Raw genomic sequence first — 27,136 nt, 5'->3', positions numbered from 1 at the left:
GGAGAGGGGCTGTGACGTACTCCCGATTGAGGCGGAAGTGACGTGTCGCCCGTTGACGCTGTGGGAGCAAGGCTGCGGATTGTTCTGGAAAGGCCGGAGCGGCGGCGGCGGCGGCTCGGGAATGGCGGCGGAGATAGCGCAGGCCAACGGGTGAGGGACGGAGCGGCAGCGGGGACCGCGGAGAGCGGGGGGGAATCATTAAAAAACCGGGGGCAGTGAGAGAGAAAATGGCGGCCGGAGGGAGGGGGAGGGGAGGGAGTGTGGCGAGAGAGAGGAGGAGGAGGAGGAGGGGTGAGTGGGAATGAGGAGGGGTGTGGGTGTGGGGGGGTGGGAATGAGTAGGGGGGGGTGTGGGGGGGGTTGGGAATGAGTAGGGGGGGGGGTTGGGAATGAGTAGGGGGGGAGGGAGGGAATGAGTAGTGGGGGGGGTGTGGGTGTGGGGGGGGGGTGTGGGTGTGGGGGGGGGTTGGGAGGGAGGGAGGGAATGAGTAGGGGGGAGTGTGGGGGGGTGTGTGGGAGTGGGAACGAGGGGGGGGTGTGGGAACGGGAACGAGGGGGGGGTGTGGGAACGAGGGGGGGTGTGGGAACGAGGGGGATGTGGGAACGAGGGGGGGGTGTGGGAACGAGGGGGGGGGGTGGGAACGGGAACGAGGGGGGGGGTGTGGGAACGAGGGGGGGGTGTGGGAACGAGGGGGGGGTGTGGGAACGAGGGGGGGGTGTGGGAACGGGAACGAGGGGGGGGGAGAGGGAACGAGGGGGGGTGTGGGAACGAGGGGGGGTGTGGGAACGAGGGGGGGGGAGTGGGAACGAGGGGGGGGAGTGGGAACGAGGGGGGGGAGTGGGAACGGGAACGAGGGGGGGGAGAGGGAACGAGGGGGGGGGGTGGGAACGAGGGGGGGGGAGAGGGGTGTAGGTAGATGGAAGGGTATGTGGGTGGGGGGAGGGGAATCTCTCTGCCACGCACTGAATCGGCCATAACCGCACTCACTCACTGCCCTCCTGTTGAACCTGGTGCGTTCCCCATCCTCCTGAAGCCTTTGACGTGTCCACACCTTCCTCCAATGCTCAGTGGGATTACCTGTGCTTGATTCTAACCCATCCAATCCTAGGCAGAGCAATGACTGCTCTTGACTCCTCGACACTGTTGCCTCTGGAGAGCTTTCCTTGGCCCCCTCTCCTCATCATCTACACGCTGCCCCGGTAACATCATCTACAGATATGGAATCGGCTCCCAAATGTAAACTGACACCAACCAGCTCCACCACCTCTCCATCCCTGCAATATCTCTGTGTTGTCAGACTGCTTGTCTGACATCCGGCTGTGGATGAGACGCGATTTCCTCCCGCTAAACATTGGGAGACTGAAGCCATTACCTTCAGTCCCCACCACAAATGCCATACCCTCGCCACCCATTCCATTCCATTCCCTCTCCTTGGCCACTCTCAGGGTGAACCGGATTGTTTGCAACCTCGGTGTGCTGTTCGTCCCAGAGCTAAGCTTCCGGCCCCGTATCCTCTCCATCACAAAGACAACCTCTGCAGCGTGGCCTGTCTGCTGTTGAAAGCCTCATTGTACTTTTGTCACCTCCAGACTCCACTATTAAAATGCTCTCCTGGCCGGCCTCTCATTCACACTTCATAAACCTCAGCTGATCTGGGTCGCCCGTCGCTCGTCGTGCTGACCTACAGCAACTCCCAGTCCACCAGCGCTCCAATTTAAAATTCTTACTGTGTTTAAATCCCTCCGTGGCCTCACCCCCACCCCCCCGATCTTTGTAACCTCCTCCAGCCCCACAACCCTCCAAGATCTCCCTGTTGGATCAGGAGAGGTCCCGGCAGATTGGAAAACTGCTAATGTAACACCGTTATTTAAAAAGGGTAGTAGGCAGAAGGCTGGAAATTATAGGCCAGTTAGCTTAACATCTGTGGTGGGTAAAATTTTGGAGTCTATTATTAAGGAGACAGTAACGGAACATTTAGATAAGCATAATTTAATAGGACAAAGTCAGCATGGCTTTATGAAGGGGAAGTCATGTCTGACAAATTTGCTTGAGTTCTTCGAGGATATAACGTATAGGGTGGATAAAGGGGAACCAGTGGACGTAGTGTATTTAGACTTCCAGAAGGCATTCGACAAGGTGCCACATAAAAGATTATTACTTAAGATAAAAAATCACGGGATTGGGGGTAATATTCTGGCATGGGTGGAGGATTGGTTATCAAACAGGAAGCAGAGAGTTGGGATAAATGGTTCATTTTCGGACTGGCAACCAGTAACCAGTGGTGTTCCACAGGGGTCGGTGCTGGGTCCCCAACTCTTTACAATCTATATTAACGATTTGGAGGAGGGGACCGAGTGCAACATATCAAAATTTGCAGATGATACAAAGATGGGAGGGAAAGTAGAGAGTGAGGAGGACATAAAAAACCTGCAAGGGGATATAGACAGGCTGGGTGAGTGGGCGGAGATTTGGCAGATGCAATATAATATTGGAAAATGTGAGGTTATGCACTTTGGCAGGAAAAATCAGAGAGCAAGTTATTTTCTTAATGGCGAGAGACTGGAAAGTACTGCAGTACAAAGGGATCTGGGGGTCCTAGTGCAAGAAAATCAAAAAGTTGGTATGCAGGTGCAGCAGGTGATCAAGAAGGCCAACGGAATGTTGGCTTTTATTGCTAGGGGGATAGAATATAAAAACAGGGAGGTATTGCTGCAGTTATATAAGGTATTGGTGAGACCGCACCTGGAATACTGCATACAGTTTTGGTCTCCATACTTAAGAAAAGACATACTTGCTCTCGAGGCAGTACAAAGAAGGTTCACTCGGTTAATCCCGGGGATGAGGGGGCGGACATATGAGGAGAGGTTGAGTAGATTGGGACTCTACTCATTGGAGTTCAGAAGAATGAGAGGCGATCTTATTGAAACATATAAGATTGTGAAGGGTCTTGATCGGGTGGATGCAGTAAGGATGTTCCCAAAGATGGGTGAAACTAGAACTAGGGGGCATAATCTTAGAATAAGGGGCTGCTCTTTCAAAACTGAGATGAGGAGAAACTTCTTCACTCAGAGGGTGGTAGGTCTGTGGAATTTGCTGCCCCAGGAAGCTGTGGAAGCTACATCATTAAATAGATTTAAAACAGAAATAGACAGTTTCCTAGAAGTAAAGGGAATTAGGGGTTATGGGGAGCGGGCAGGAAATTGGACATGAAGCTGAGTTCGGATCGGTCAATGCCCTGTGGGTGGCGGAGAGGGCCCAGGGGCTATGTGGCCGGGTCCTGCTCCGACTTCTTGTGTTCTTTAGATTTGTGGTTGGGATCAGATCAGCCATGATCTTATTGAATGGCGGAGCAGGCTCGAGGGGCCGATTGGCCTACTCCTGCTCCAATTTCTTATGTTCTTATGTTCTTATGTTCCTCTGAAACTGGCCTCTTGTGCGTTCCCCCACCATTGGTGACTGTGTCGTACCCAGTTCTTGTTGCCTAAACTCTGCTCCTTTCCCCAGCATTTCCTGAGTGCAGAATAAAAAATGATCTTTGCTTTGCAGGCGTCGTAGAAAGTGGGACCAGCCGGGTCCTGCCGTTCACAGCTCGCTAACGGGGGTGATGCCTACGCAGGTCTCCATGCCAACAGTCACCTTGCCGACCATGTCAGCGCAGGAGTCTCTGCCCCCCGGGGCTGGGATGGCCATGAGCACGCAGAGCCCGGACGCAGAATCCATCGCCCCGGCTTCCGGAGCGCTCGATGCAGCCGCGGCCGTCGCCGCCAAGATCAACGCCATGCTGATGGCGAAGGGGAAACTGAGACCGACTCAGAGTGTTCCTGAACAGGTACAGACTGCACCTCACGGGGGGGGCAGCAGGGCACAGCAACGGAAAGAATGGGCTGCATTGGGAGCGCTGTCAGGCACCAGAGCCTGATTATATCTGAAAGAGCTTGCATTTCTATCACACCCTTCACCACCTCAGGACGTCCCAAAGCACTTTACAGCCAACAAAGGACTTTTCACTGTTGTAATGTAGGAAACACAGCAGCCAATTTTCTCACAGCAAGATCCCACAAACAGCAATGTGATAAATGACCAGATAATCTGTGTTTACTGATGTTGGTTGAGGGATAAATATTGGCCCAAGCACACCGGGGAGAACTCCCCCGCTCTTCAAATAGTGACCGTGGGATCTTTTACATCCACCTGAGAGGGCAGATGGGGTCCCTTCTCTCCTTTGTGCTCACATTCTTGCTTTAATTCTGTCTGTCTCGATCACTGAAATGATCTTGCTAACCTGCATTCAAGCTGTTTGGACTTGGGTGGGTGGAGACTGCACTGTTGGAAATGGAGAGTCTCTTTACACAGGGATTTCTCAGTAGTTGGGTTGGAGGCCCTTAAACTTGATGGGCTACTGTGCATGTCAGACTGAACAAAAATAAAGCTTCAGTATCTCCCTTATGTCTCCCTTGCTGCCCGTGATAAGATTGAGAATCTGTTTCCTGGTAAAGGAGTTTTCCCAACAGATGATTATAGAGCACTTTCACTCTTGCTGAGCATTCTGGGTGGGCAGTGCCTCCATTAGTGTAGAAGTGACCCCCAACCTATGGAGGAGTCAGTAATGTGAATATGGGAGGGTCAGTGTTTGGATCAGATGGAGAAGAGCATTCGCGCGCCATTTGCCCGCAGCAGGTCGGGCTCGTTTCACTTCATCCGCTTCGTGGCAATGATGGTAAAGAAGGTTTGGGCAGAGCAGGTGCTGCTGTCCTGCATTGTGCCAGGTGGGGAGGGAACCACAATGTGGTTGGGGATTTCTGACAGCCCAGCACTGTAAGGATGCAAATCGATTGATGGGGTGACTTGAGTGTCACGTCCCAACAGCCCTGTGCTTCGATTGCCACTCACTTGCCAACTCCTTGTAACCCTGCAGACAGCTGGGTGTTCATAAGATTCCTGCCTCTCTGTTCTAATACCCTGTTCATTGTAGATTCCTGTCTCTCTCTGTTCTAATACCCTGTTCATTGTAGATTCCTGTCTCTCTCTGTTCTAATACCCTGTTCATTGTAGATTCCTGTCTCTCTCTGTTCTAATGCCCTGTTCATTGTAGATTCCTGTCTCTCTCTGTTCTAATACCCTGTTCATTGTAGATTCCCGTCTCTCTCTGTTCTAATACCCTGTTCATTGTAGATTCCCGTCTCTCTCTGTTCTGATACCCTGTTCATTGTAGATTCCTGTCTCTCTCTGTTCTAATACCCTGTTCATTGTAGATTCCTGTCTCTCTCTGTTCTAATACCCTGTTCATTGTAGATTCCTGTCTCTCTCTGTTCTAATACCCTGTTCATTGTAGATTCCTGTCTCTCTGTTCTAATACCCTGTTCATTGTAGATTCCTGTCTCTCTCTGTTCTAATACCCTGTTCATTGTAGATTCCTGTCTCTCTCTGTTCTAATACCCTGTTCATTGTAGATTCCTGTCTCTCTGTTCTAATACCCTGTTCATTGTAGATTCCCCTCTCTCTCTGTTCTAATACCCTGTTCATTGTAGATTCCTGTCTCTCTCTGTTCTAATACCCTGTTCATTGTAGATTCCTGTCTCTCTGTTCTAATACCCTGTTCATTGTAGATTCCTGTCTCCCTGTCTCTCTCTGTTCTAATACCCTGTTCATTGTAGATTCCTGTCTCTCTGTTCTAATACCCTGTTCATTGTAGATTCCTGTCTCCCTGTCTCTCTCTGTTCTAATACCCTGTTCATTGTAGATTGCTGTCTCTCTCTGTTCTAATACCCTGTTCGTTGTAGATTCCTGTCTCTCTCTATTCTAATACCCTGTTCATTGTAGATTCCTGTCTCTCTCTGTTCTAATACCCTGTCCGTTGTAGATTCCTGTCTCTCTCTGTTCTAATACCCTGTTCATTGTAGATTCCTGTCTCTCTCTGTTCTAATACCCTGTTCATTGTAGATTCCTGTCTCTCTCTGTTCTAATACCCTGTTCATTGTAGATTCCTGTCTCTCTCTGTTCTAATACCCTGTTCATTGTAGATTCCCGGCTCTCTCTGTTCTAATACCCTGTCCGTTGTAGATTCCTGTCTCTCTCTGTTCTAATACCCTGTTCATTGTAGATTCCTGTCTCTCTCTGTTCTAATACCCTGTTCATTGTAGATTCCTGTCTCTCTCTGTTCTAATACCCTGTTCATTGTAGATTCCTGTCTCTCTCTGTTCTAATACCCTGTTCATTGTAGATTCCCGGCTCTCTCTGTTCTAATACCCTGTTCATTGTAGATTCCCGTCTCTCTGTTCTAATACCCTGTTCATTGTAGATTCCTGTCTCTCTCTGTTCTAATACCCTGTCCATTGTAGATTCCTGTCTCTCTCTGTTCTAATACCCTGTTCATTGTAGATTCCAGTCTCTCTCTGTTCTAATACCCTGTTCATTGTAGATTCCCGTCTCTCTCTGTTCTAATACCCTGTTCATTGTAGATTCCCGTCTCTCTGTTCCAATACCCTGTTCATTGTAGATTCCTGTCTCTCTGTTCTAATACCCTGTTCATTGTAGATTCCCGTCTCTCTCTGTTCTAATACCCTGTTCATTGTAGATTCCTGTCTCTCTCTGTTCTAATACCCTGTTCATTGTAGATTCCTGTCTCTCTCTGTTCTAATACCCTGTTCATTGTAGATTCCTGTCTCTCTCTGTTCTAATACCCTGTTCATTGTAGATTCCTGTCTCTCTCTGTTCTAATACCCTGTTCATTGTAGATTCCTGTCTCTCTCTGTTCTAATACCCTGTTCATTGTAGATTCCTGTCTCTCTGTTCTAATACCCTGTTCATTGTAGATTCCCGTCTCTCTCTGTTCTAATACCCTGTTCATTGTAGATTCCTGTCTCTCTCTGTTCTAATACCCTGTTCATTGTAGATTCCCGTCTCTCTCTGTTCTAATACCCTGTCCGTTGTAGATTCCTGTCTCTCTCTGTTCTAATACCCTGTTCATTGTAGATTCCTGTCTCTCTCTGTTCTAATACCCTGTTCATTGTAGATTCCTGTCTCTCTCTGTTCTAATACCCTGTTCATTGTAGATTCCTGTCTCTCTCTGTTCTAATACCCTGTTCATTGTAGATTCCCGTCTCTCTCTGTTCTAATACCCTGTTCATTGTAGATTCCCGTCTCTCTGTTCTAATACCCTGTTCATTGTAGATTCCTGTCTCTCTCTGTTCTAATACCCTGTTCATTGTAGATTCCCGTCTCTCTCTGTTCTAATACCCTGTTCATTGTAGATTCCCGTCTCTCTGTTCTAATACCCTGTTCATTGTAGATTCCTGTCTCTCTCTGTTCTAATACCCTGTCCATTGTAGATTCCTGTCTCTCTCTGTTCTAATACCCTGTTCATTGTAGATTCCCGTCTCTCTGTTCTAATACCCTGTTCATTGTAGATTCCAGTCTCTCTCTGTTCTAATACCCTGTTCATTGTAGATTCCCGTCTCTCTCTGTTCTAATACCCTGTTCATTGTAGATTCCTGTCTCTCTGTTCTAATACCCTGTTCATTGTAGATTCCTGTCTCTCTCTGTTCTAATACCCTGTTCATTGTCGATTCCTGTCTCTCTCTGTTCTAATACCCTGTTCATTGTAGATTCCTGTCTCTCTCTGTTCTAATACCCTGTTCATTGTAGATTCCTGTCTCTCTCTGTTCTAATACCCTGTTCATTGTAGATTCCTGTCTCTCTGTTCTAATACCCTGTTCATTGTAGATTCCTGTCTCTCTCTGTTCTAATACCCTGTTCATTGTAGATTCCTGTCTCTCTCTGTTCTAATACCCTGTTCATTGTCGATTCCTGTCTCTCTCTGTTCTAATACCCTGTTCATTGTAGATTCCTGTCTCTCTCTGTTCTAATACCCTGTTCATTGTAGATTCCTGTCTCTCTCTGTTCTAATACCCTGTTCATTGTAGATTCCTGTCTCTCTCTGTTCTAATACCCTGTTCATTGTAGATTCCTGTCTCTCTCTGTTCTAATACCCTGTTCATTGTAGATTCCTGTCTCTCTGTTCTAATACCCTGTTCATTGTAGATTCCTGTCTCTCTCTGTTCTAATACCCTGTTCATTGTAGATTCCTGTCTCTCTCTGTTCTAATACCCTGTTCATTGTAGATTCCTGTCTCTCTCTGTTCTAATACCCTGTTCATTGTAGATTCCTGTCTCTCTCTGTTCTAATACCCTGTTCATTGTAGATTCCTGTCTCTCTGTTCTAATACCCTGTTCATTGTAGATTCCTGTCTCTCTCTGTTCTAATACCCTGTTCATTGTAGATTCCTGTCTCTCTCTGTTCTAATACCCTGTTCATTGTAGATTCCTGTCTCTCTCTGTTCTAATACCCTGTTCATTGTAGATTCCTGTCTCTCTCTGTTCTAATACCCTGTTCATTGTAGATTCCTGTCTCTCTCTGTTCTAATACCCTGTCCATTGTAGATTCCTGTCTCTCTCTGTTCTAATACCCTGTTCATTGTAGATTCCTGTCTCTCTCTGTTCTAATACCCTGTCCGTTGTAGATTCCTGTCTCTCTGTTCTAATACCCTGTTCATTGTAGATTCCTGTCTCTCTGTTCTAATACCCTGTCCATTGTAGATTCCTGTCTCTCTCTGTTCTAATACCCTGTCCGTTGTAGATTCCTGTCTCTCTGTTCTAATACCCTGTTCATTGTAGATTCCTGTCTCTCTCTGTTCTAATACCCTGTCCGTTGTAGATTCCTGTCTCTCTGTTCTAATACCCTGTTCATTGTAGATTCCTGTCTCTCTCTGTTCTAACGCCCTGTTCATTGTAGATTCCTGTCTCTCTCTGTTCTAATACCCTGTTCATTGTAGATTCCTGTCTCTCTCTGTTCTAATACCCTGTCCATTGTAGATTCCTGTCTCTCTCTGTTCTAACGCCCTGTCCATTGCAGGTCCCGCTTCCGGGGAAGATGGCAGCCGTTGCTAAGAACAAAGATGACCTGGTGGTGGCAGAAGTAGAAATCAACGATGTTCCCATCAGCTGTCGGAACCTGCTGACCCGAGGGCAGACTCAGGACGAGGTGTGAGGGGAATGTCTGTATAATGGATGAAGTAGGGTGGGAGGAGACTCGTCGGGAGCATAAGCACTGGCATAGACCAGTTGGGTCGAATGGCTTGTTTCTGTGCTGGAAATATTACGTAACGTAGATTTCCCAGCAGAGCTCACTGCAATGTTGGCTGATTTTTTTTCCTCCCCCCACCACCCTGAGGCGTGAGGCCATTGTGAGGACTGCTGCCTGCCCGGTGCCGGCCCGGCCCAGCGCCCCCACTGGGTGGTGCCGGCCCGGCCCAGCGCCCCCACTGGGTGGTGCCGGCCCGGCCCAGCGCCCCCACTGGGTGGTGCCGGCCCGGCCCAGCGCCCCCACTGGGTGGTGCCGGCCCGGCCCAGCGCCCCCACTGGGTGGTGCCGGCCCGGCCCAGCGCCCCCACTGGGTGGTGCCGGCCCGGCCCAGCGCCCCCACTGGGTGGTGCCGGCCCGGCCCAGCGCCCCCACTGGGTGGTGCCGGCCCGGCCCAGCGCCCCCACTGGGTGGTGCCGGCCCGGCCCAGCGCCCCCACTGGGTGGTGCCGGCCCGGCCCAGCGCCCCCACTGGGTGGTGCCGGCCCAGCGCCCCCACTGGGTGGTGCCGGCCCAGCGCCCCCACTGGGTGGTGCCGGCCCAGCGCCCCCACTGGGTGGTGCCGGCCCAGCGCCCCCACTGGGTGGTGCCGGCCCAGCGCCCCCACTGGGTGGTGCCGGCCCAGCGCCCCCACTGGGTGGTGCCGGCCCAGCGCCCCCACTGGGTGGTGCCGGCCCAGCGCCCCCACTGGGTGGTGCCGGCCCAGCGCCCCCACTGGGTGGTGCCGGCCCAGCGCCCCCACTGGGTGGTGCCGGCCCAGCGCCCCCACTGGGTGGTGCCGGCCCAGCGCCCCCACTGGGTGGTGCCGGCCCAGCGCCCCCACTGGGTGGTGCCGGCCCAGCGCCCCCACTGGGTGGTGCCGGCCCAGCGCCCCCACTGGGTGGTGCCGGCCCAGCGCCCCCACTGGGTGGTGCCGGCCCAGCGCCCCCACTGGGTGGTGCCGGCCCAGCGCCCCCACTGGGTGGTGCCGGCCCAGCGCCCCCACTGGGTGGTGCCGGCCCAGCGCCCCCACTGGGTGGTGCCGGCCCAGCGCCCCCACTGGGTGGTGCCGGCCCAGCGCCCCCACTGGGTGGTGCCGGCCCAGCGCCCCCACTGGGTGGTGCCGGCCCAGCGCCCCCACTGGGTGGTGCCGGCCCAGCGCCCCCACTGGGTGGTGCCGGCCCAGCGCCCCCACTGGGTGGTGCCGGCCCAGCGCCCCCACTGGGTGGTGCCGGCCCAGCGCCCCCACTGGGTGGTGCCGGCCCAGCGCCCCCACTGGGTGGTGCCGGCCCAGCGCCCCCACTGGGTGGTGCCGGCCCAGCGCCCCCACTGGGTGGTGCCGGCCCAGCGCCCCCACTGGGTGGTCCCGGCCCAGCGCCCCGCGCCCCCACCATTTGTTACCTCCGTGGCACCTGCTCAGGCCTCCTCTGTCTGACACCCACTTTCTGTCGAACTCTCGAGGGATCTGAGTGAGGTTTTTTTTAAAAAATAGTAAAATTCTGGATTTGCTTGAACAGTGGAGAGTGAAGTCATTGTGTTTTCTGTCTCCTCTCACAGGTCAGTCGGCTGACTGCAGCAGCTGTGTCCACACGTGGGAGGTTCATGGCTCAAGAAGAGAAAGTACAAGCCACACCCGGGTATATACGCATTAAAAAGTCTCAGCCCTCCCTCCTCCTGAACTTACCCACCCTGGCCTGCGGGCTGCAACATTCCTCTATTTCCTCCTTTGTTCTTGGTGTCAGCCGGGGCCCAGTGGGCAGCACTCTTGCCTCAGAGTCAGAAGGTCGTGGGTTCAAGCCCCACTCCAGAGACTCGAACCCCATAATTCAGGCCTGATACGCCCAGTGAGTGACTGAGGGAGCGCTGCCCTGTCGGAGGGTCAGTGCTGAGGGAGCGCTGCCCTGTCGGAGGGTCAGTGCTGAGGGAGCGCTGCCCTGTCGGAGGGTCAGTGCTGAGGGAGAGCCGCCCTGTCGGAGGGTCAGTGCTGAGGGAGAGCCGCCCTGTCGGAGGGTCAGTGCTGAGGGAGCGCCGCACTGTCGGAGGGTCAGTGCTGAGGGAGCGCCGCCCTGTCGGAGGGTCAGTGCTGAGGGAGCGCCGCCCTGTCGGAGGGTCAGTGCTGAGGGAGCGCTGCCCTGTCGGAGGGTCAGTGCTGAGGGAGCGCTGCCCTGTCGGAGGGTCAGTGCTGAGGGAGCGCTGCCCTGTCGGAGGGTCAGTGCTGAGGGAGCGCTGCCCTGTCGGAGGGTCAGTGCTGAGGGAGCGCTGCCCTGTCGGAGGGTCAGTGCTGAGGGAGCGCTGCCCTGTCGGAGGGTCAGTGCTGAGGGAGCGCTGCCCTGTCGGAGGGTCAGTGCTGAGGGAGCGCTGCCCTGTCGGAGGGTCAGTGCTGAGGGAGCGCTGCCCTGTCGGAGGGTCAGTGCTGAGGGAGCGCCGCACTGCCGGAGGGGCAGTGCTGAGGGAGCGCCGCCCTGCCGGAGGGTCAGTGCTGAGGGAGCGCCGCACTGCCGGAGGGTCATTGCTGAGGGAGCGCCGCCCTGTCGGAGGGTCATTGCTGAGCGAGCGCCGCACCGCCGGAGGGGCAGTACTGAGGGAGCGCCGCACCGCCGGAGGGGCAGTACTGAGGGAGCGCCGCACCGCCGGAGGGGCAGTACTGAGGGAGCGCCGCACCGCCGGAGGGGCAGTACTGAGGGAGCGCCGCACCGCCGGAGGGGCAGTACTGAGGGAGCGCCGCACCGCCGGAGAGGCAGTACTGAGGGAGCGCCGCACTGCCGGAGGGGCAGTACTGAGGGAGCGCCGCACTGCCGGAGGGGCAGTACTGAGGGAATCCTATATTTTGGCCCTCTCAGGTGGATGTAAAAGATCCCACGGCCACTATTTGAAGAAGTGGAGGGGAGTTCTCCCCGCTGTCCTAGCCTATATTTATCCCTCAACCAACATCACTAAAAACAGATGATCTGGTCATTATCACATTGCTGTTTGTAATGTAGGAACCAGGGCAGCACAGCAAGAAGTGACTACACTTCAAAAGTACTTCATTGGCTATAAAGCGCTTTGGAGTGTCCTGAGGTGGTGAAAGGGGCTGTGGAAATGAAAGTGTGTCTTCTCCCTTCTCCTGGAGGTGCTTACTCTGGCCGTGGTACTATTCGTCAAGCTCCAACAGCTTGCTGGTACCTCACTGAGGTGCCCATTCTTCATATCAGCCCAGACAGTGAACATTGGCAGGACATTCAACAAGGGGGCATCGCACTCCATGCCCAGGGTACTGCGCCCCTTTGCAGTCTCGACTGAGAGCAGCTACCTCAATGGAACCCGTGATGCTTCAGTATCACACCGGAGAGTGCGTGTGCCCACTGAGCCACGTGGGCTCTTGTCTTGCTGGTTTAACTCAGGCAGTGGCAGTTGCCTCATTGACCCTGAATGTGCTGACTGTGTTTGCTGCAAACTCTTAAGATTAGAGAAACATTCTAAATTCTGTTTCTTATTTCTCCCCCTCAGCGATCGTGCATTGTACCTGCACATTCAGGGACAAACTCGTGAAGTTGTTGACAGTAAGTATGTGGCTGCAAAATGATGGTATAACACCAGGTCCGGCAGTATGTGCTCTGTGATTAATCTCTGCATCCCTGGGCTAGGTAGAGGGAAGACCAGCCAGGGTTCCATCTCCCCCGATTCCGATAGCTCACTGGTAACCCCTGCTACAGAGCTCCCAATTGTGGACCATGGGCGAGGAGGACATTGGGCCTGGGCCATGGTTCTTTAACCATGCTTGGTGTGACGGTAGGATTGGGCACAGCTCTGGTTGCTCAGCCTGGTGACGCTCGATGTCCAGGCTCTTGATGTGAAGAATGCCCACGTGTGTGAGTTACTGAAGGACAGCTGGCCCCATTGGATCCTGTGTTCCAGCCGGAGTCCTCACCTACGGCAGGTTAAATTCGATATAAAACCACAGCGGGGTGCAACAGTCGGAGATCAGGAGGATTAAGAAAGTGGAGCCTGTGAAGTATTTTTGGTTCTGCTGATACTATCCTCCTAGAGAAACTGGGCCGAGAGAACAACCCCACTTCTAGTGAAGGCTGGGGGTTCACTGTACAGCCCGACAATAATATAATTTCACACTTTAAACTTTTGAGTCAGATGGTCGTGGGTTTGAGTCCCACTCCCGAGACTTGAGCACAAAACCTAGGCTGACACTCCCAGGGAGTGCTGCACTGACGTCTTTATATGAGAGGTTAAACCGAGGCCCCGTCTGCCCTCTTGGGTGAGCACTGTTCGAAGAAGAGCAGGGAGTTCCCCCCGGTGTCCTGACCAATATTTATCCCTCAACCAACATCACTAAAATATAGATTAGCTGGTCATTTATCATATTGCTATTTGTGGGATCTTGCTGTGTGCAGATTGGCTGCTGCGTTTCCTACATTACAACAGTGACTACACTTCAAAAACTTCATTGGCTGTAAAGTGTTTTGGGACGTCCTGAGGTGGCGAAAGGCGTGATAGAAATGAAAGTTTGTTTTTTGATACTCTTTCCCCCTCCCCACATTGAACTTGAGAGCAGCTCTTCTGTCTGTTAAAGGTTAGCTGAGACGGGTGTTCACCCCTTGTGTCTGGGCTGGAGAGCAGAGTGAGCATGCACTCTGTTAACTGAGATCTCCCACCCAGTCCCTCACAACAAAAAGTCCATGTTTGTTACCTGGGGGGTCTTAGTTCAAAGGTCATTGGTGAGTGTGGGGTTGAAGACAGGATTAGGGGTCAGTCTGTCCAGTCACTTGCTGACACTGTCCAGGTTTGGAGGCGAAGGTCTCCTTTGCCCAGCAAGCGGCTGAAGCTTTGAGGGAGGGACAGGGAAAGGGCAAAACAAGATGTGGGATGTGTGTGTTGGCACCTCTGAGCCCACGGGGTTGGGGGCGTTAGTCGAGAGTGTTAGAGGATTGGTGTATTCACGGACCCCTCTCACACTCTACTACGTAAATACTGTGGAGTTTTGCCATTTGACGCACTGCGCTCTACAACCCTTTTTACAGAGGCCGTTAACCGAATTAAAGAGATAATCGCAAGTGGAGTTGTAAAAGCTGAGAGTGCTTCTGCATCATCGTTTAACGGTCCTACGGTCACTGTGTACCACCAGCCGGCCGCGGTTATGCACACTAACACCGTTGTGGCAAAATCACAATCTGGGGTAAGTACAGCTGCATCGGGGCAGGGGTGGCTCGTGGCGGCATTACCTGCTCCGCAGATTCTTCCTCCAGCACCTAGTGGGTGCGAGTCCAAGGCACAAAATAGCCTTGTCAAATTGTTAGTCATGCTCAGAGAAGCCACATACAGTTGGTGTGAGACGTTCATAAATGTATAAAGGTGCTCAGCTGAGTAGAGGGAGCTTTACTCTGTATCTAACCTGTGCTGTACCTGCCCTGGGAGTGTTTGATGGGACAGTGTAGAGGGAGCTTTACTCTGTATCTAATCCGTGCTGTACCTGCCCTGGGAGTGTTTGATGGGACAGTGTAGAGGGAGCTTTACTCTGTATCTAAACCGTGCTGTACCTGCCCTGGGAGTGTTTGATGGGACAGTGTAGAGGGAGCTTTACTCTGTATCTAACCCGTGCTGTACCTGCCCTGGGAGTTGATGGGACAGTGTAGAGGGAGCTTTACTCTGTATCTAACCTGTGCTGTACCTGCCCTGGGAGTGTTTGATGGGACAGTGTAGAGGGAGCTTTACTCTGTATCTAACCCTGTACCTGCCCTGGGAGTGTTTGATGGGACAGTGTAGAGGGAGCTTTACTCTGTATCTAACCCTGTACCTGCCCTGGGAGTGTTTGATGGGACAGTGTAGAGGGAGCTTTACTCTGTATCTAACCCTGTACCTGCCCTGGGAGTGTTTGATGGGACAGTGTAGAGGGAGCTTTACTCTGTATCTAACCCTGTACCTGCCCTGGGAGTGTTTGATGGGACAGTGTAGAGAGAGCTGCACTTCACTCTGTGCTGCAGTGCCTGAGAGATCAGGAGGATTAAGAAAGTGGAGCCTGTGAAGTATTTTTGGTTCTGCTGATACTATCCTCCTAGAGAAACTGGGCCGAGAGAACAACCCCACTTCTAGTGAAGGCTGGGGGTTCACTGTACAGCCCGACAATAATATAATTTCACACTTTAAACTTTATTCTTTCCCTCCCCACATTGAACTTGAGAGCAGCTCTTCTGTCTGTTAAAGGTTAGCTGAGACGGGTGTTCACCCCTTGTGTCTGGGCTGGAGAGCAGAGTGAATATTGGGGGGGGGGGGAGGCTGCTGGAATATTGTGGGGGGGGGGAGGCTGCTGGAATATTGTGGGGGGGGGGGAGGCTGCTGGAATATTGTGGGGGGGGGGAGGCTGCTGGAATATTGGGGGGGGAGGCTGCTGGAATATTGTGGGGGGGGGGAGGCTGCTGGAATATTGTGGGGGGGGGAGGCTGCTGGAATATTGGGTGGGGGGGGCTGCTGGAAATACTGGGGCAAGACTGCAGGAATAGTTTGAGAGTTGGGTCGTGCGATTTGGGGAGGGTGCGGGCTGTAGGGGGGTCTCTGGGTGGATGAACTGAACGCTCTGTCTCTCACGTATCCCTTGTGATGCAACCTTGAATGACAATAGCCAGATGTGGTCAGAGTCTCGTGTTGTGGTACGGGCTGCGTTGAGCAGCTGATGGAACGGCCAGTCTGCGCTAGCTTTAGTCTTCAGTTTTCTCCCCTCATCCCTCCTTTGTGGTTCTGCAGGCCACCTGTTCTCAGCCCTCTGTCTCGCCCTCACCCAGTGGAGGTGAATGGTGCAGCCTGCCATTGCCAGCTCTTCCCCATTCCCACAGGGATCTCGCTCGACAGTGTGGCAGCTTGGTATGTGGTGGAAGTTAGCGTCACCAGTGATGGATGTTTTGGAGTGCCCAATCCATTAAACTCAGTGAGCTCAGCTTCTCCGCCAGTGGGTGAATGGTTTGGTGCTCATCAGAGTGAGGGAAGTTAGTGCTGGAAATGGCCCACTGTCCCTTTCCAGACACCGTCAGATCCAGAATATTCAACTCTCTCCATCAGACCAGTCTGTATTTTCAGCAATTCCTGTTTCTTTAGTGTTCACTTTCCTTGTTGCACTTCATCTTTGCCCTGTGTAAATTCAGTTCCTTCTCTTGCTCCACAGATGCATTATGTGCAAGATAAAGTCTTTGTGGGTCTGGAGCATATCATCGCAGCCTTTAATATTAAGGAGAAAGTGGAGGGTCCTGGTGGTTCCTACCTGCAGCACATTCAAGCGGAAACTGGTGCCAAGGTCTTCCTCCGGGGGAAGGGCTCGGGCTGCCTGGAGCCCGCCTCTGGGAGAGAGGCCTTTGAGCCAATGTACATTTATATCAGGTACAAGTATCCTCCTGATAATCGCCCAGTGTTTACAGATTGTGTGCACTGCCCAGACGTCCCGTTACCCTGCAGTGTCTACTCTTTGTCCATTTCTGCTAACACATTGTGTTTGTTGGTGACCTTTGCACACCTGTTGGAGCAGCCTTGCATGGTGTGTGAAAGCTGGCGCAAGTGGGATGCAAGGGAGAGGAGAGATAGAGAGCTGGGCACAGGACGAACAATGCCCGCAGGTGTGGGGATGTGTGTTTGTACATGGCTGGCAGTGGGTTAGAACTGAACTTTGTCTTTGATCTGGAGTCACACCCGGTCCAGGCTGATGGGGCAAAGTCTTCAGCACCTGCTGGCTGTGAGGCTCCAGACGAGAGTCTCAGTCCGGTTCCTCATTACAACACAAGAGGGGTATACAAGTATATTTTCTAAACTTACACACAACCACAGGATGATTGGTGTGGAATTTTGGATATGTCACGCTGGTGGGTAATATAGAGGGAGCTTTACTCTGTATCTAACCCGTGCTATACCTGCCCTGGGAGTGTTTGATGGGACAGTGTAGAGGGAGCTTTACTCTGTATCTAACCCTGTACCTGCCCTGGGAGTGTTTGATGGGACAGTGTAGAGGGAGCTTTACTCTGTATCTAACCCGTGCTATACCTGCCCTGGGAGTGTTTGATGGGACAGTGTAGAGGGAGCTTTACGCTGTACCTCCCCAGGGAGTGTTTGGGCCAGTTGCTAATGTCCCTTACCTGGAGGAGTGTGAGATTGGCAGTCGGAGCTGGGTGTACTGCCAGTCTGGTAGTTGTAGTCTTCATGGGGTGAAGTTGGATGTGTGATATGGTTCTGAGGTCACACGTGGTGGGAGTGGGCGTGTGAATTGTTGCTGATATGTCGATTTGTTTTCCTTTCAGTCATCCCAAGTCAGAGGGCCTGTCAGCTGCAAGGAAACTCTGCGAGAGCTTGCTGCAGACTGTGAGTATCACTTTGGTAATGGGCTGAGTCACTCACAAAGAATCCCTGTGTGTCTCTTTATCCCCCACCCTCCCCCCAGTGTCCCCCTCGATCCTGATCGAGTTGACTCTCTGGTTTCCCTGGACACTAGTCGCCTTCTCGAATCTCACTCAAGTGGCCATTCCTCGTGTCTGCTCAGGCAGTGAGTGTCAGCAGGTTATTGAACCGTGGTTGGAATCACAGTCGAGCCTGGTCCTGTCCTCCTGACAGCCTCGCGTGCACACCTTCCAGCTGGGCTCATTCAGGAGCAGGAACTCCAGCTGTTCTTCTTTCTCCTCGAACTCTGGGTGTTGTGTCCAGTTGTAGCCTCTTACCGCATGCTCTGGCTGTAATCAGCCGACTGCACTGAATATCGAAGCTCAGGCCTTCTGGTTTAGTTCAGTGTGGCATCAGGGCGGGTCATTTACCCAGCGGCTTCTCCGGGGAACTCTGGTGTGTTCAGTCAACTTTAATTTTTGAGCCAGTATGTATTTGCTGCAGGATGTGGAACATGTGCCACTTAATATCTAAATACATTTCCTTTCTGGCTCTGTTTAGGTTCATAATGAGCATTCTAGGTTCCTGAATTCCTCAGCCATGTCACCTCAAGGTAAGTCTTCGAATAAGAACAAAATAAAGCTGCTCTCTCTGTGGGTCGGTCAGAACCGAGGCCTTCCAACCCTCGTAAAATGATTCCCCTCCACAATGGTCCTGTGTGCGTATAAAAATGTAACCACTGGACAGAGGGGACCTGCAGTGTTGGATCTGTTTAATCAGGCACACAGACATCACGATAACTTGATGAGCGAGATGCTCCACTTCCTCCAATGTTGATACACTTCAGGCCAATGCTGGTACTCCGGATACAGCCTGAAGCTAACTGGCTGAGTTCCCTGTATCTCTGGGCCTGTGGCCCATCAGAGCTTGGGTACAGTGCTGTTCCCTCGGATCCTTTTTTCCCTCAGGAGAAAGCCTGCTGGGATGTGAGCGTGTGCATGTTAGGTGAGATCCAGGATTGGTCTTGGCTGTGTAGTCCATGTTTGAATATCTTGCTGACACTCCATGTAAGCTCACGCATGGCCACTTGTGTGAGGTAATGGGGGGGGGGGGGGCTGGATACCGGGAGAGGGGGGGGAAGCTTCTTGTGATATCTCTAGCATGCGTTGCACTCCCACTCTGCTAAACCGTCTTCTCCTTTTATAGGTTACCAACAGGTGCCAGGAGGTATGACACAACAGCCTTATTACCCAGTCCAGGGTTACCAGGCCAGCTATCCAATGAGTCCTGTGCCACTGCAATCCTCTCAGAGTTCATACACGAGGCAATGTGGCCCCAATACTGCACCCTTCCCAGTCTCGGGGGTGGTGAACAATGCCATGCCATCTGGAGTACCCTCTGTGCCAACTACATATCCAATAACACAGCCACTGGTCATTCCTGGACAGGTAGGTCGATTGTCTGGGGTGCCCGGGGAGCGTCGGGGTGTGTTTGAGACTGACCTATCTGACGGGAGGTCTGAGCTGCATTGCTTGTGGGATCAGCCCCTGGTGCTGAAATGATCCTATTCAGTCAGCGGGTGTAGGTGTTTATTTTAGAATGAGGTAGCTGCTGCAAAGAGCTGCCCCGCGAGTCCCCGGGGCGGCGGCCGGGGCCCCGCGAGTCCCTGGGCAGTAGTTGGGGCTGCTCAGGGCAGTGGACAGTCCCCCCTGCTGGGAAACCATGGGCGTTGAGTCATGGGAAGATTGGGTTTAGCAGTGATGCCCCCCATGATTAATCAGCTTGGTGCTCTCGCTGCCTGTGCTGGTGAAGAATGGTCACTTCAGTGAGGTACTGAAGGAGCTGGGTGCTTGTGGAATTATAGTCTGGTGGATGTCTGTGTCTTCAGAGCAGGTGGGGAGGGGAGATCTAGTACCTTCTGTCCACATTCTGAGGTCTGATTTGTTGTCCTAATTAAACCCTGCCTCGTTTTTTGTTTCTGCGGGATAGAACCCTTCGGTTGGCGGTTACGCCCCACCGTTACCCGTGAACACGACTGGTTACAGCGGGATGCTGGCTGCAGCTCGACTCCCGGCCCATCTCCCACCATCCCAGGGGCACAAGAGACGCTTCACGGAAGAGAGCGAGGAGTCGTCGGCACTGCTGGGATACCAGGTGGGAGATGCGCTCTTACTCACTGCAGGATTACAGCACGTGTGCTTTGGGGGCTGTCCCTGTGTGCTTTCTGGTCCACAGTGGACTCTGGCAGACTGTTCCCAACCTGTACTTGCACTGTGCCTATACTCAACGCTACACAGTTAGAATCCCCAGTGCAAAAAGCTTTTTGTTTCTTCTCCCACTTATGTCCGACTCCCCCAGCGCCCACCCAGGATGCGGTACGGCCTCACATGAGACCAGCTGCTGAGGAGGGCAGTCTGGTTCAGTGGGTAGCCCCATTCTGGGACACAGTCAGAGGGGCTGTGCGGAGAGCTTGAGGCGCTACATAATTACAGTCTGACTGTCTTGGTTGCTTTCATCTGTTCCTGAGGAAAGGGTCCTGCTCAGCCCTGCCCAAAGTGAGAGCACATGGAGTGTGTGGGGCCTGTTTCACAGGGTAACACATGGTGTAACAGAGCACATGGAGTGTGTGGGGCCTGTTTCACAGGGTAACTCATGGTGTAACAGAGCACATGGAGTGTGTGGGGCCTGTTTCACAGGGTAACACATGGTGTAACAGAGCACATGGAGTGTGTGGGGCCTGTTTCACAGGGTAACACATGGTGTAACAGAGCACATGGAGTGTGTGGGGCCTGTTTCACAGGGTAACCGGTGGTTTAGTAACAGTTGCCCTTTCCTGTTTTTTAAATTCTCCCGATGGGCCGTTTTTTGCTTTGAGTTTACCTTCTGGTAAATAATGAACAAGGCAGTGTGGGTCCTTGGTGGTGTCTGGGCACAGAGAGCACGGGAAGGGGCAAACTGTCTGAGCATCTCTGGGTGATTATTGCCAGACAAGGGCTTTTAGTAGGAGCAGGGAGGTTCGGGGCTCATTCACTGTTCAGGACGCTCCTCTTGCTTTTTAGTAGTGGTGGCCGATTTATCCTAAAATGCTGCATCCCTCCTCAGTGCACACACCCTGATATTGCTGTGGATTCCAAGCTGTTAGAATGCAGCTGTGGAAAAGAGCCATTGGCATTAAGGAGTGCCTGGGAGCGTGAATTTGAAGCAGATCTGGTTACTGGGCTGGGGGCAGAGCAGCGTTCAGCAATGCTGGCAAACAGCGTTTTGTGAATTTTATACAGCGCAGGTTCGATGCAGTGTAAAGCTCCCTCTACACTGTCCATGCAATGTGCCTCATCCTCAATCACACAGTAGTCACCCTGTGGTATCTATAAATGAAAGTGCCAATTTTCTGTTGGATTGGGTGGTTTAGTTCTGTGGTCAACACCCACCAGGACCTTCCTGAACTCATGCTTTATTTTGAAACCAGGTTTGCAGATCTGTAGCCAGCTGCTGGCAGTATTGTTTGTCCCACCCCTTTATCACTGGAGCGTGTCCTACACTCAGCGGGTCAGGGTGCCCAGGGTTTGTGCCACTGGACTGGACTGTGTGTTAAAGGATCACTGGGGAATCTGGATTGAGAGAGTAAGAGCGGGTGCTGTAAGCTGCAGTACAGGGCACGATACTCACTGCAGGTTCTCGCTCTGTCCCCCTGGAATGAAGCAGTGCCAGGATACAGGGTATGGGGTATTAGCCTTGCCAGCAGACTGTTAAATTGGAGACATGGCGAAAGGCACTTGTTTAGTTTGGGTTATTGCTTTGTTCCAGTGTCGGTGCTAGTCATGCCGATCCAATCGATGGTCTCCTTTCTTTTTTAAAGAGACTTATGGTAGTGAGCGAGCGTTCACATCTGCAACCTAGCAACAGGATGTTGCGGTAGGAACCATTGTTACTGCTGCTAATGCTGCTGCTTTTTTCTGCTCATAGCATGGACCCATTCATATGACTAATTTAGGTACAGGGTCCTCTCAGACCGGGAGAAGTGGAGCTGGAGTGATCTTCGCTGAATCCTGTGGAAGGGAGAAGGAGAGGGACAGGTGGGTGTCTCTGTGCTTTGTGGTATTTTGTAATTTGGTCTTTTCTTGTACTTGCCCCAGGGTTGGGGCTGAGCTTGCCCCAGGATTTTTTGGGGAGCGGGCAGGAAATTGGACATGGAGCTGAGTTCGGATCGGTCAAGGCCCTGTGGGTGGCGGAGAGGGCCCAGGGGCTGAGTGGCCGGGTCCTGCTCCGACTTCTTGTGTTCTTTAGATTTGTGGTTGGGATCAGATCAGCCATGATCTTATTGAATGGCGGAGCAGGCTCGAGGGGCCGATTGGCCTACTCCTGCTCCAATTTCTTATGTTCTTATGTTCTTATGATACATCCACTGCCTGGGTGGTTCTGATCCATCCAGACCGGGGAGGTGCCAACTTTCAGCCGGGGCCATACTCACCACATGCTTCTGGGCTATGGTCTCTGACACTATGGAAGAATCTAACAAGAGAATCACCCAGCTAACAATTCACAATAGGAGTGTGTTTGTGCCTTTATGGTCACTCCTGCCCATTGAGCTGTTTGACTGGGAGCCCATTGCACTTTCTGCAGTGTGAATGATTGTAGAATATCTAGCCACTAAGGGACGGCCGAGCTGATCCTCACCTGACGGGAGTCAGTAGGTACTGAGCAGGAGCAGAAAGCCAGCTAGTTTGTCCCCTCTAGAGCCGGGTGCTGAGCCTACTTGTAGCCCCTGCTGCCTGAGCTCGGGTCGGTTAACTCAGCACGGGCTACGAATGGTTCTGCGCCCCTCCTGATCCATGTGGCTCAGTACCACAGATTCAGCTAACTCAGCACAGAGTCATAACCTGGAGCATCCTGGTCTGTGGCTCTGTATTGTATGGGCCAGTTCACTCACGGCACTGGGGAATTCGAAGGTCCATGTTTGAACCCACTGGGAATTGCTTCAGTGGATAGTCTGAGCCAGACTTGCACTTACATTGTCATCTGTTTGGATTTGTCATTTTCATTTTGTGACTGTTAACATTTTACATTAAATCTCCACTTTGAGTATTTCAGTGCCTGGTCCACTGCACCTTGAGTTTAAAAGGTTGGATCTTACTAACCCAGTTGCTGCTCTGTCCCACCCAGGCAGATGATGCCACCACCACTGCAACTTCCACATGAAGGGCTGATGGAATCAGAAGACCACAGGGGGATGTATGGACCGTCCTTGTGTCTGGGTGAGTGAGCTGCCCCATTCATTCCGGGTCTCGATGGGAGAGGAGAGCTGCAGTTCCTGGGGATTCCTGTCCTGGGAAGTGGGAGTTATTCGGTAGGCCCTGTTCACCGAAATTGCCTTTCCCTGCGGTTGGAACCGTAGGCTACATTTTAACCATAGAAAGGGGTGCATTCTTTTAAATTTGGATACTGAGTCCCTGAAGGATTAGTGGGTAAAGGCTCTGCCTGGTGTAACACCAAGTCTCACTGACCAGGTCTGTACCGGTCCGGTGCCTGGTGTAACACCAAGTCTCACTGACCAGGTCTGTACCGGTCCGGTGCCTGGTGTAACGCCAAGTCTCACTGACCAGGTCTGTACCGGTCCGGTGCCTGGTGTAACGCCAAGTCTCACTGACCAGGTCTGTACCGGTCCGGTGCCTGGTGTGACACCAAGTCTCACTGACCAGGTCTGTACCGGTCCGGTGCCTGGTGTGACACCAAGTCTCACTGACCAGGTCTGTACCGGTCCGGTGCCTGGTGTAACGCCAAGTCTCACTGACCAGGTCTGTACCGGTCCGGTGCCTGGTGTAACGCCAAGTCTCACTGACCAGGTCTGTACCGGTCCGGTGCCTGGTGTAACGCCAAGTCTCACTGACCAGGTCTGTACCGGTGCCTGGCGTGACACCAAGTCTCACTGACCAGGTCTGTACCGGTCCGGTGCCTGGTGTAACGCCAAGTCTCACTGACCAGGTCTGTACCGGTCCGGTGCCTGGTGTAACGCCAAGTCTCACTGACCAGGTCTGTACCGGTCCGGTGCCTGGTGTAACGCCAAGTCTCACTGACCAGGTCTGTACCGGTCCGGTGCCTGGTGTAACGCCAAGTCTCACTGACCAGGTCTGTACCGGTCCGGTGCCTGGTGTAACGCCAAGTCTCACTGACCAGGTCTGTACCGGTGCCTGGCGTGACACCAAGTCTCACTGACCAGGTCTGTACCGGTCCGGTGCCTGGTGTAACGCCAAGTCTCACTGAACTGAGCACAGAGACTTTTTCCCAAATTTTTATTCCATCAGCTAAGTTCCCCTTGTAATGTGGGATTGCCCAGTGTAGTGTTGGGGAATGTGGGACTGAGAGGAGGAGGAGAAACTTGCCTCTCAGTGTCCTGACTGATATCTGTGCGCAAACTTTACAAGCTTGTCCAAAGGCAGTGTTTGCTGTCAGTGGAATGTGGGTTACTTTGTAAAAGCCTTTATATTGAGCCCTCAGTCAGAGTCAGCCCGGCAGATGGGAGAGTGCAAGCTGGTAGAACCCACTCTAACCTCACCTTTTTCTTTTTGTGTTTCTCCCTCTCTCTCTCTCTTTTCTCTTTCATGGTTACGGTGCTGCCGCGGCTGATGAAACACTGACTGTGGCTGACCTGCCCTCCCCTCCTGTGTGTCGGACTGCCCTCGATCTGTGTGTGAAACCTGCATCACATCAACGACAACACATCCCTCCCAATAACAAACCTGTTTCTCTCTCTCATCTGTTTTTGGGACTGTTGATTCTGCCGTGTGTTTGTGTGTCTCTGTGTGTTTCTTGTTCTTTGCCCGTATCTAGATCGTTCTGGGGAACCCTCGATGAAGATGAGGAGAGCGGGCGACAGGGGGTCCAGGCTGGTGTCCTACGCTGGCGGCTCGTCGGACGAGGAGGAAGAACATTCCAGAAGGAGGCAAAGTGCAGGCAACGCGGAACAGAGCTGGAGCGCGGGATGCAGATACGTGCTGCCCCCACAGCGGGCACAGCAACAGATGCCCTTCTGGATGGCGCCGTAGACGACTGGCATCTTCAGGACTGCGCCAACAGCGGCCTCTCTCTACCCCTCCCATCCCACCTGAAGATCACGTGTGGCGTCGCTGTTACTGTGAACTATTGGCATGTAGAGTGGCACAGGCTCTCGGAGCAGGTATCACCGCCTGCGTGGTGAGGACCATGGGCGTTCTGCTGGCGCACGGATAGAATGTTAGAGCTTCAAAAATTATGCTTTTTAAAAAAAAAAGTTCGCCAAGAAATTTTTAGTACTTTGGAAGTTTACTTTTTCTCCGATTTGCCGGGGTCTCGGGGACAGATGTGGCGATGTGCAGACAGATGTGGCGATGAGAGGCAGCACTATAGTGGGTCACTGACTCCACAGAACTTCACCGTATCCTGGGAGACTGATCCTCTGGCCAACGCTCGCTGTGAGGAGCTCTGGGGTGGGGAGGGACGTGAGCTGCACTGACTGACACTAGAGGTGTACTTCCCATTCTACTGCCTGTGAACCTCTGATAAAGGCCCTTAAAAATATATGGAGTGGGGGCGGTGTTGTAAGGTGAGCCCTGAAGGAATGGTGCTGCAAATACCAACCCCAGGAGGAGGGAGGGAGAGAGAGAGAGAGAGAGAGAGAGCAACTGGCAATCGGAATTAAAAACTGGAACTGCTGCAGCGGCTGACAGGAGCTCCCATCTTTCTCACTGGCCACTGAGTCTCTCCCCAACGGTCCCACGTGTCAACCTCAGCCCAGTCTCCAACCCCTTCATGTGTGAACTTGGACAGTGAAAGGCAGCTGGCTGTGAGTTTACAGAGGGCATCACAGTCAAACCTGCTGCTGTCGTCCCCACACGCTGCGCAGGAACCCTGCTCCTCAGGGCCACTAAGGCCAATTGTGCTGCCTCGACCACAGCCCTGGTCGAGATGGGCAGCACCCTCCACTTCAGGATGGGGCATTGTGGTGAACTGGGCGTCCCTGGGCCCGGTTGGGAGGTGGGCATATTACCTGTTTTGAGATCTAGGCGAATGTTTTAAGGGTGGGGTGAGGACAGGGGCTGTGGTTTATACGAGTCTTATTTTGAATGTTTCCCTTTCAGTTGCTCCTGAGGTTAGTATGTGGCTGAGAGATAGTCAGTCTGTCTGTACCTTTACCCCATGGACTGACCTTAGTGTGTGGGGCTGAACAGCCTGCTCGAGCGAGATTTCTTGGGCCATGTCCTCACTAGATTATCCAGTCATGTTAAATCTTATATAAAGGAGTTCCAATGGGACGAGATGTCATCTCTTGAAAAGCATGAGAGCTAGAATTAATATAGAAAGTGACTGCCCTGACCCAATCCTTCAAACTCCAACTTACATGCAGGGTCCAACCCAATCTGCAGACACTGCCTGGAGCTCATTCCACAGCTAGTGGGTAGCTCCATGAGTCAGAAGGTCGTGAGTTCAAGTCTCACTCCAGAGACTCGAGCACATAATCCAGGCCGACACTCCCAGTGCAGTGCTGAGGGAGCGCTGCACTGTCGGAGGGTCAGTGCTGAGGGAGCGCCGCACTGTCGGAGGGTCAGTACTGAGGGAGCGCCGCACTGTCGGAGGGTCAGTACTGAGGGAGCGCTGCACTGTCGGAGGGTCGGTACTGAGGGAGTGCTGCACTGTCGGAGGGTCAGTACTGAGGGAGCGCTGCATTGTCGGAGGGTCAGTACTGAGGGAGCGCCGCACTGTCGGAGGGTCAGTACTGAGGGAGCACCGGACCGTCGGAGGGTCAGTACTGAGGGAGCACCACGCCGTCGGAGGTGTCGTCTTTCGGATGAGACTTTAAACCGAGGGCCCCGTCTGCCCCTCTCAGGTGGGTGTAAAAGATCCCACGGCCACTATTGGAAGAAGAGCAGGGGGGAGTTCTCCCCGGTGTCCTGGGGCCAATATTTATCCCTCAACCAACATCACTAAATACAGATGATCTGCTCATTATCACATTGCTGTTTGTGGGATCTCGCTGTGTGCAAATTGGCTGCTCCGTTTTCTACATTGCTTTTGAAGTGTATTCACTGTTGCACTTTGGGACGTCCTGAGGTTGTAACAGGTGCTGTAGAAATGCAAGCTTGTTCTTTGTTCTCTAACCCCGGAGAGGGTCCGTTCATCTGAAAACTTGATGGATTGGGGCCATCTGGGCCCCTTCCCTGTTCCACTCCCACACTTGCTGAGAGTTGAGTTTAAGTTGAGGTCCTTGTTATGTATGTCGCGATGGTGCACAATCCCCTCACCTGCATGTGTGCTACACACCTTCAAACAGTAATGCTGATTATAGTCCAGGGATGGGCTGAATGCTCAGGGGAGCTACAGTGGTTGCGGTTTGTCTGTTCCCTCTTTAATTTCTGGTTACTATAACCTCGTGTCATTTATAATCTCCTGGTTTCTTTCTCTGGCCATTTGTAAATATTGTGACTAAGTTTTTATTTTGCCCTTTGTAAATAAACTGAACCTGTAAATCTTCCTCTGATTTACTCAGTGCGCGGCTTGAGAATTATCAGTCTGTTCAGGAGCTGCAGGTTCATCAAACCAAGGGCGAAGGGAGACGAGGACATTGGGCCCATCTAGAATCTGCCAGTTGCATCCTGTCTTGCAGGGGGGGGGAGCGAGAATCGAGGAGCCTCCCAGATACAGGAGCTG

At 52.8% G+C, this 27,136-nt stretch overlaps 1 protein-coding gene and 2 non-coding genes across 4 annotated transcripts; all 3 read left to right on the top strand.

Annotated features, from left to right (window-relative positions):
* On the top strand, nt 1–26,959 carry LOC137306565 (KH homology domain-containing protein 4-like). 2 transcript variants are annotated; one of them, XM_067975848.1, is made up of 14 exons: nt 1–150; nt 3,547–3,829; nt 8,911–9,039; nt 10,673–10,752; nt 12,605–12,657; nt 14,131–14,285; nt 16,263–16,474; nt 17,383–17,443; nt 18,020–18,071; nt 18,665–18,906; nt 19,448–19,612; nt 21,422–21,531; nt 22,619–22,710; nt 24,284–26,959. In XM_067975848.1, exons 1-14 carry the CDS (start codon nt 122–124, stop codon nt 24,496–24,498), a joined length of 1,878 nt encoding a protein of 625 aa, XP_067831949.1. In that variant the 5' UTR covers nt 1–121; the 3' UTR covers nt 24,499–26,959. The 2 variants fall into 2 exon arrangements, with proteins under 2 accessions (XP_067831949.1, XP_067831948.1); XM_067975847.1 differs by lacking the exon at nt 24,284–26,959 and having other exon boundaries at nt 5–150; nt 21,450–21,531; nt 22,619–22,707.
* On the top strand, nt 13,079–13,211 carry LOC137306762 (small Cajal body-specific RNA 4). The gene has a single exon (XR_010958932.1). It is a non-coding gene; the product is annotated as a small Cajal body-specific RNA 4 (non-coding RNA).
* Nucleotides 15,102–15,234, top strand: LOC137306761 (small Cajal body-specific RNA 4). Its single transcript, XR_010958931.1, has one exon. It is a non-coding gene; the product is annotated as a small Cajal body-specific RNA 4 (non-coding RNA).
* Nucleotides 26,960–27,136: the final 177 nt, after the last annotated feature.

Source organism: Heptranchias perlo, chromosome 44 (genome assembly GCF_035084215.1).
Source record: "Heptranchias perlo isolate sHepPer1 chromosome 44, sHepPer1.hap1, whole genome shotgun sequence".
NCBI lineage: Eukaryota > Metazoa > Chordata > Chondrichthyes > Hexanchiformes > Hexanchidae > Heptranchias > Heptranchias perlo.
The sequence above is the reverse complement of the archived record's forward strand: the minus strand, read 5'-3'. Positions and strand labels throughout refer to the sequence as shown.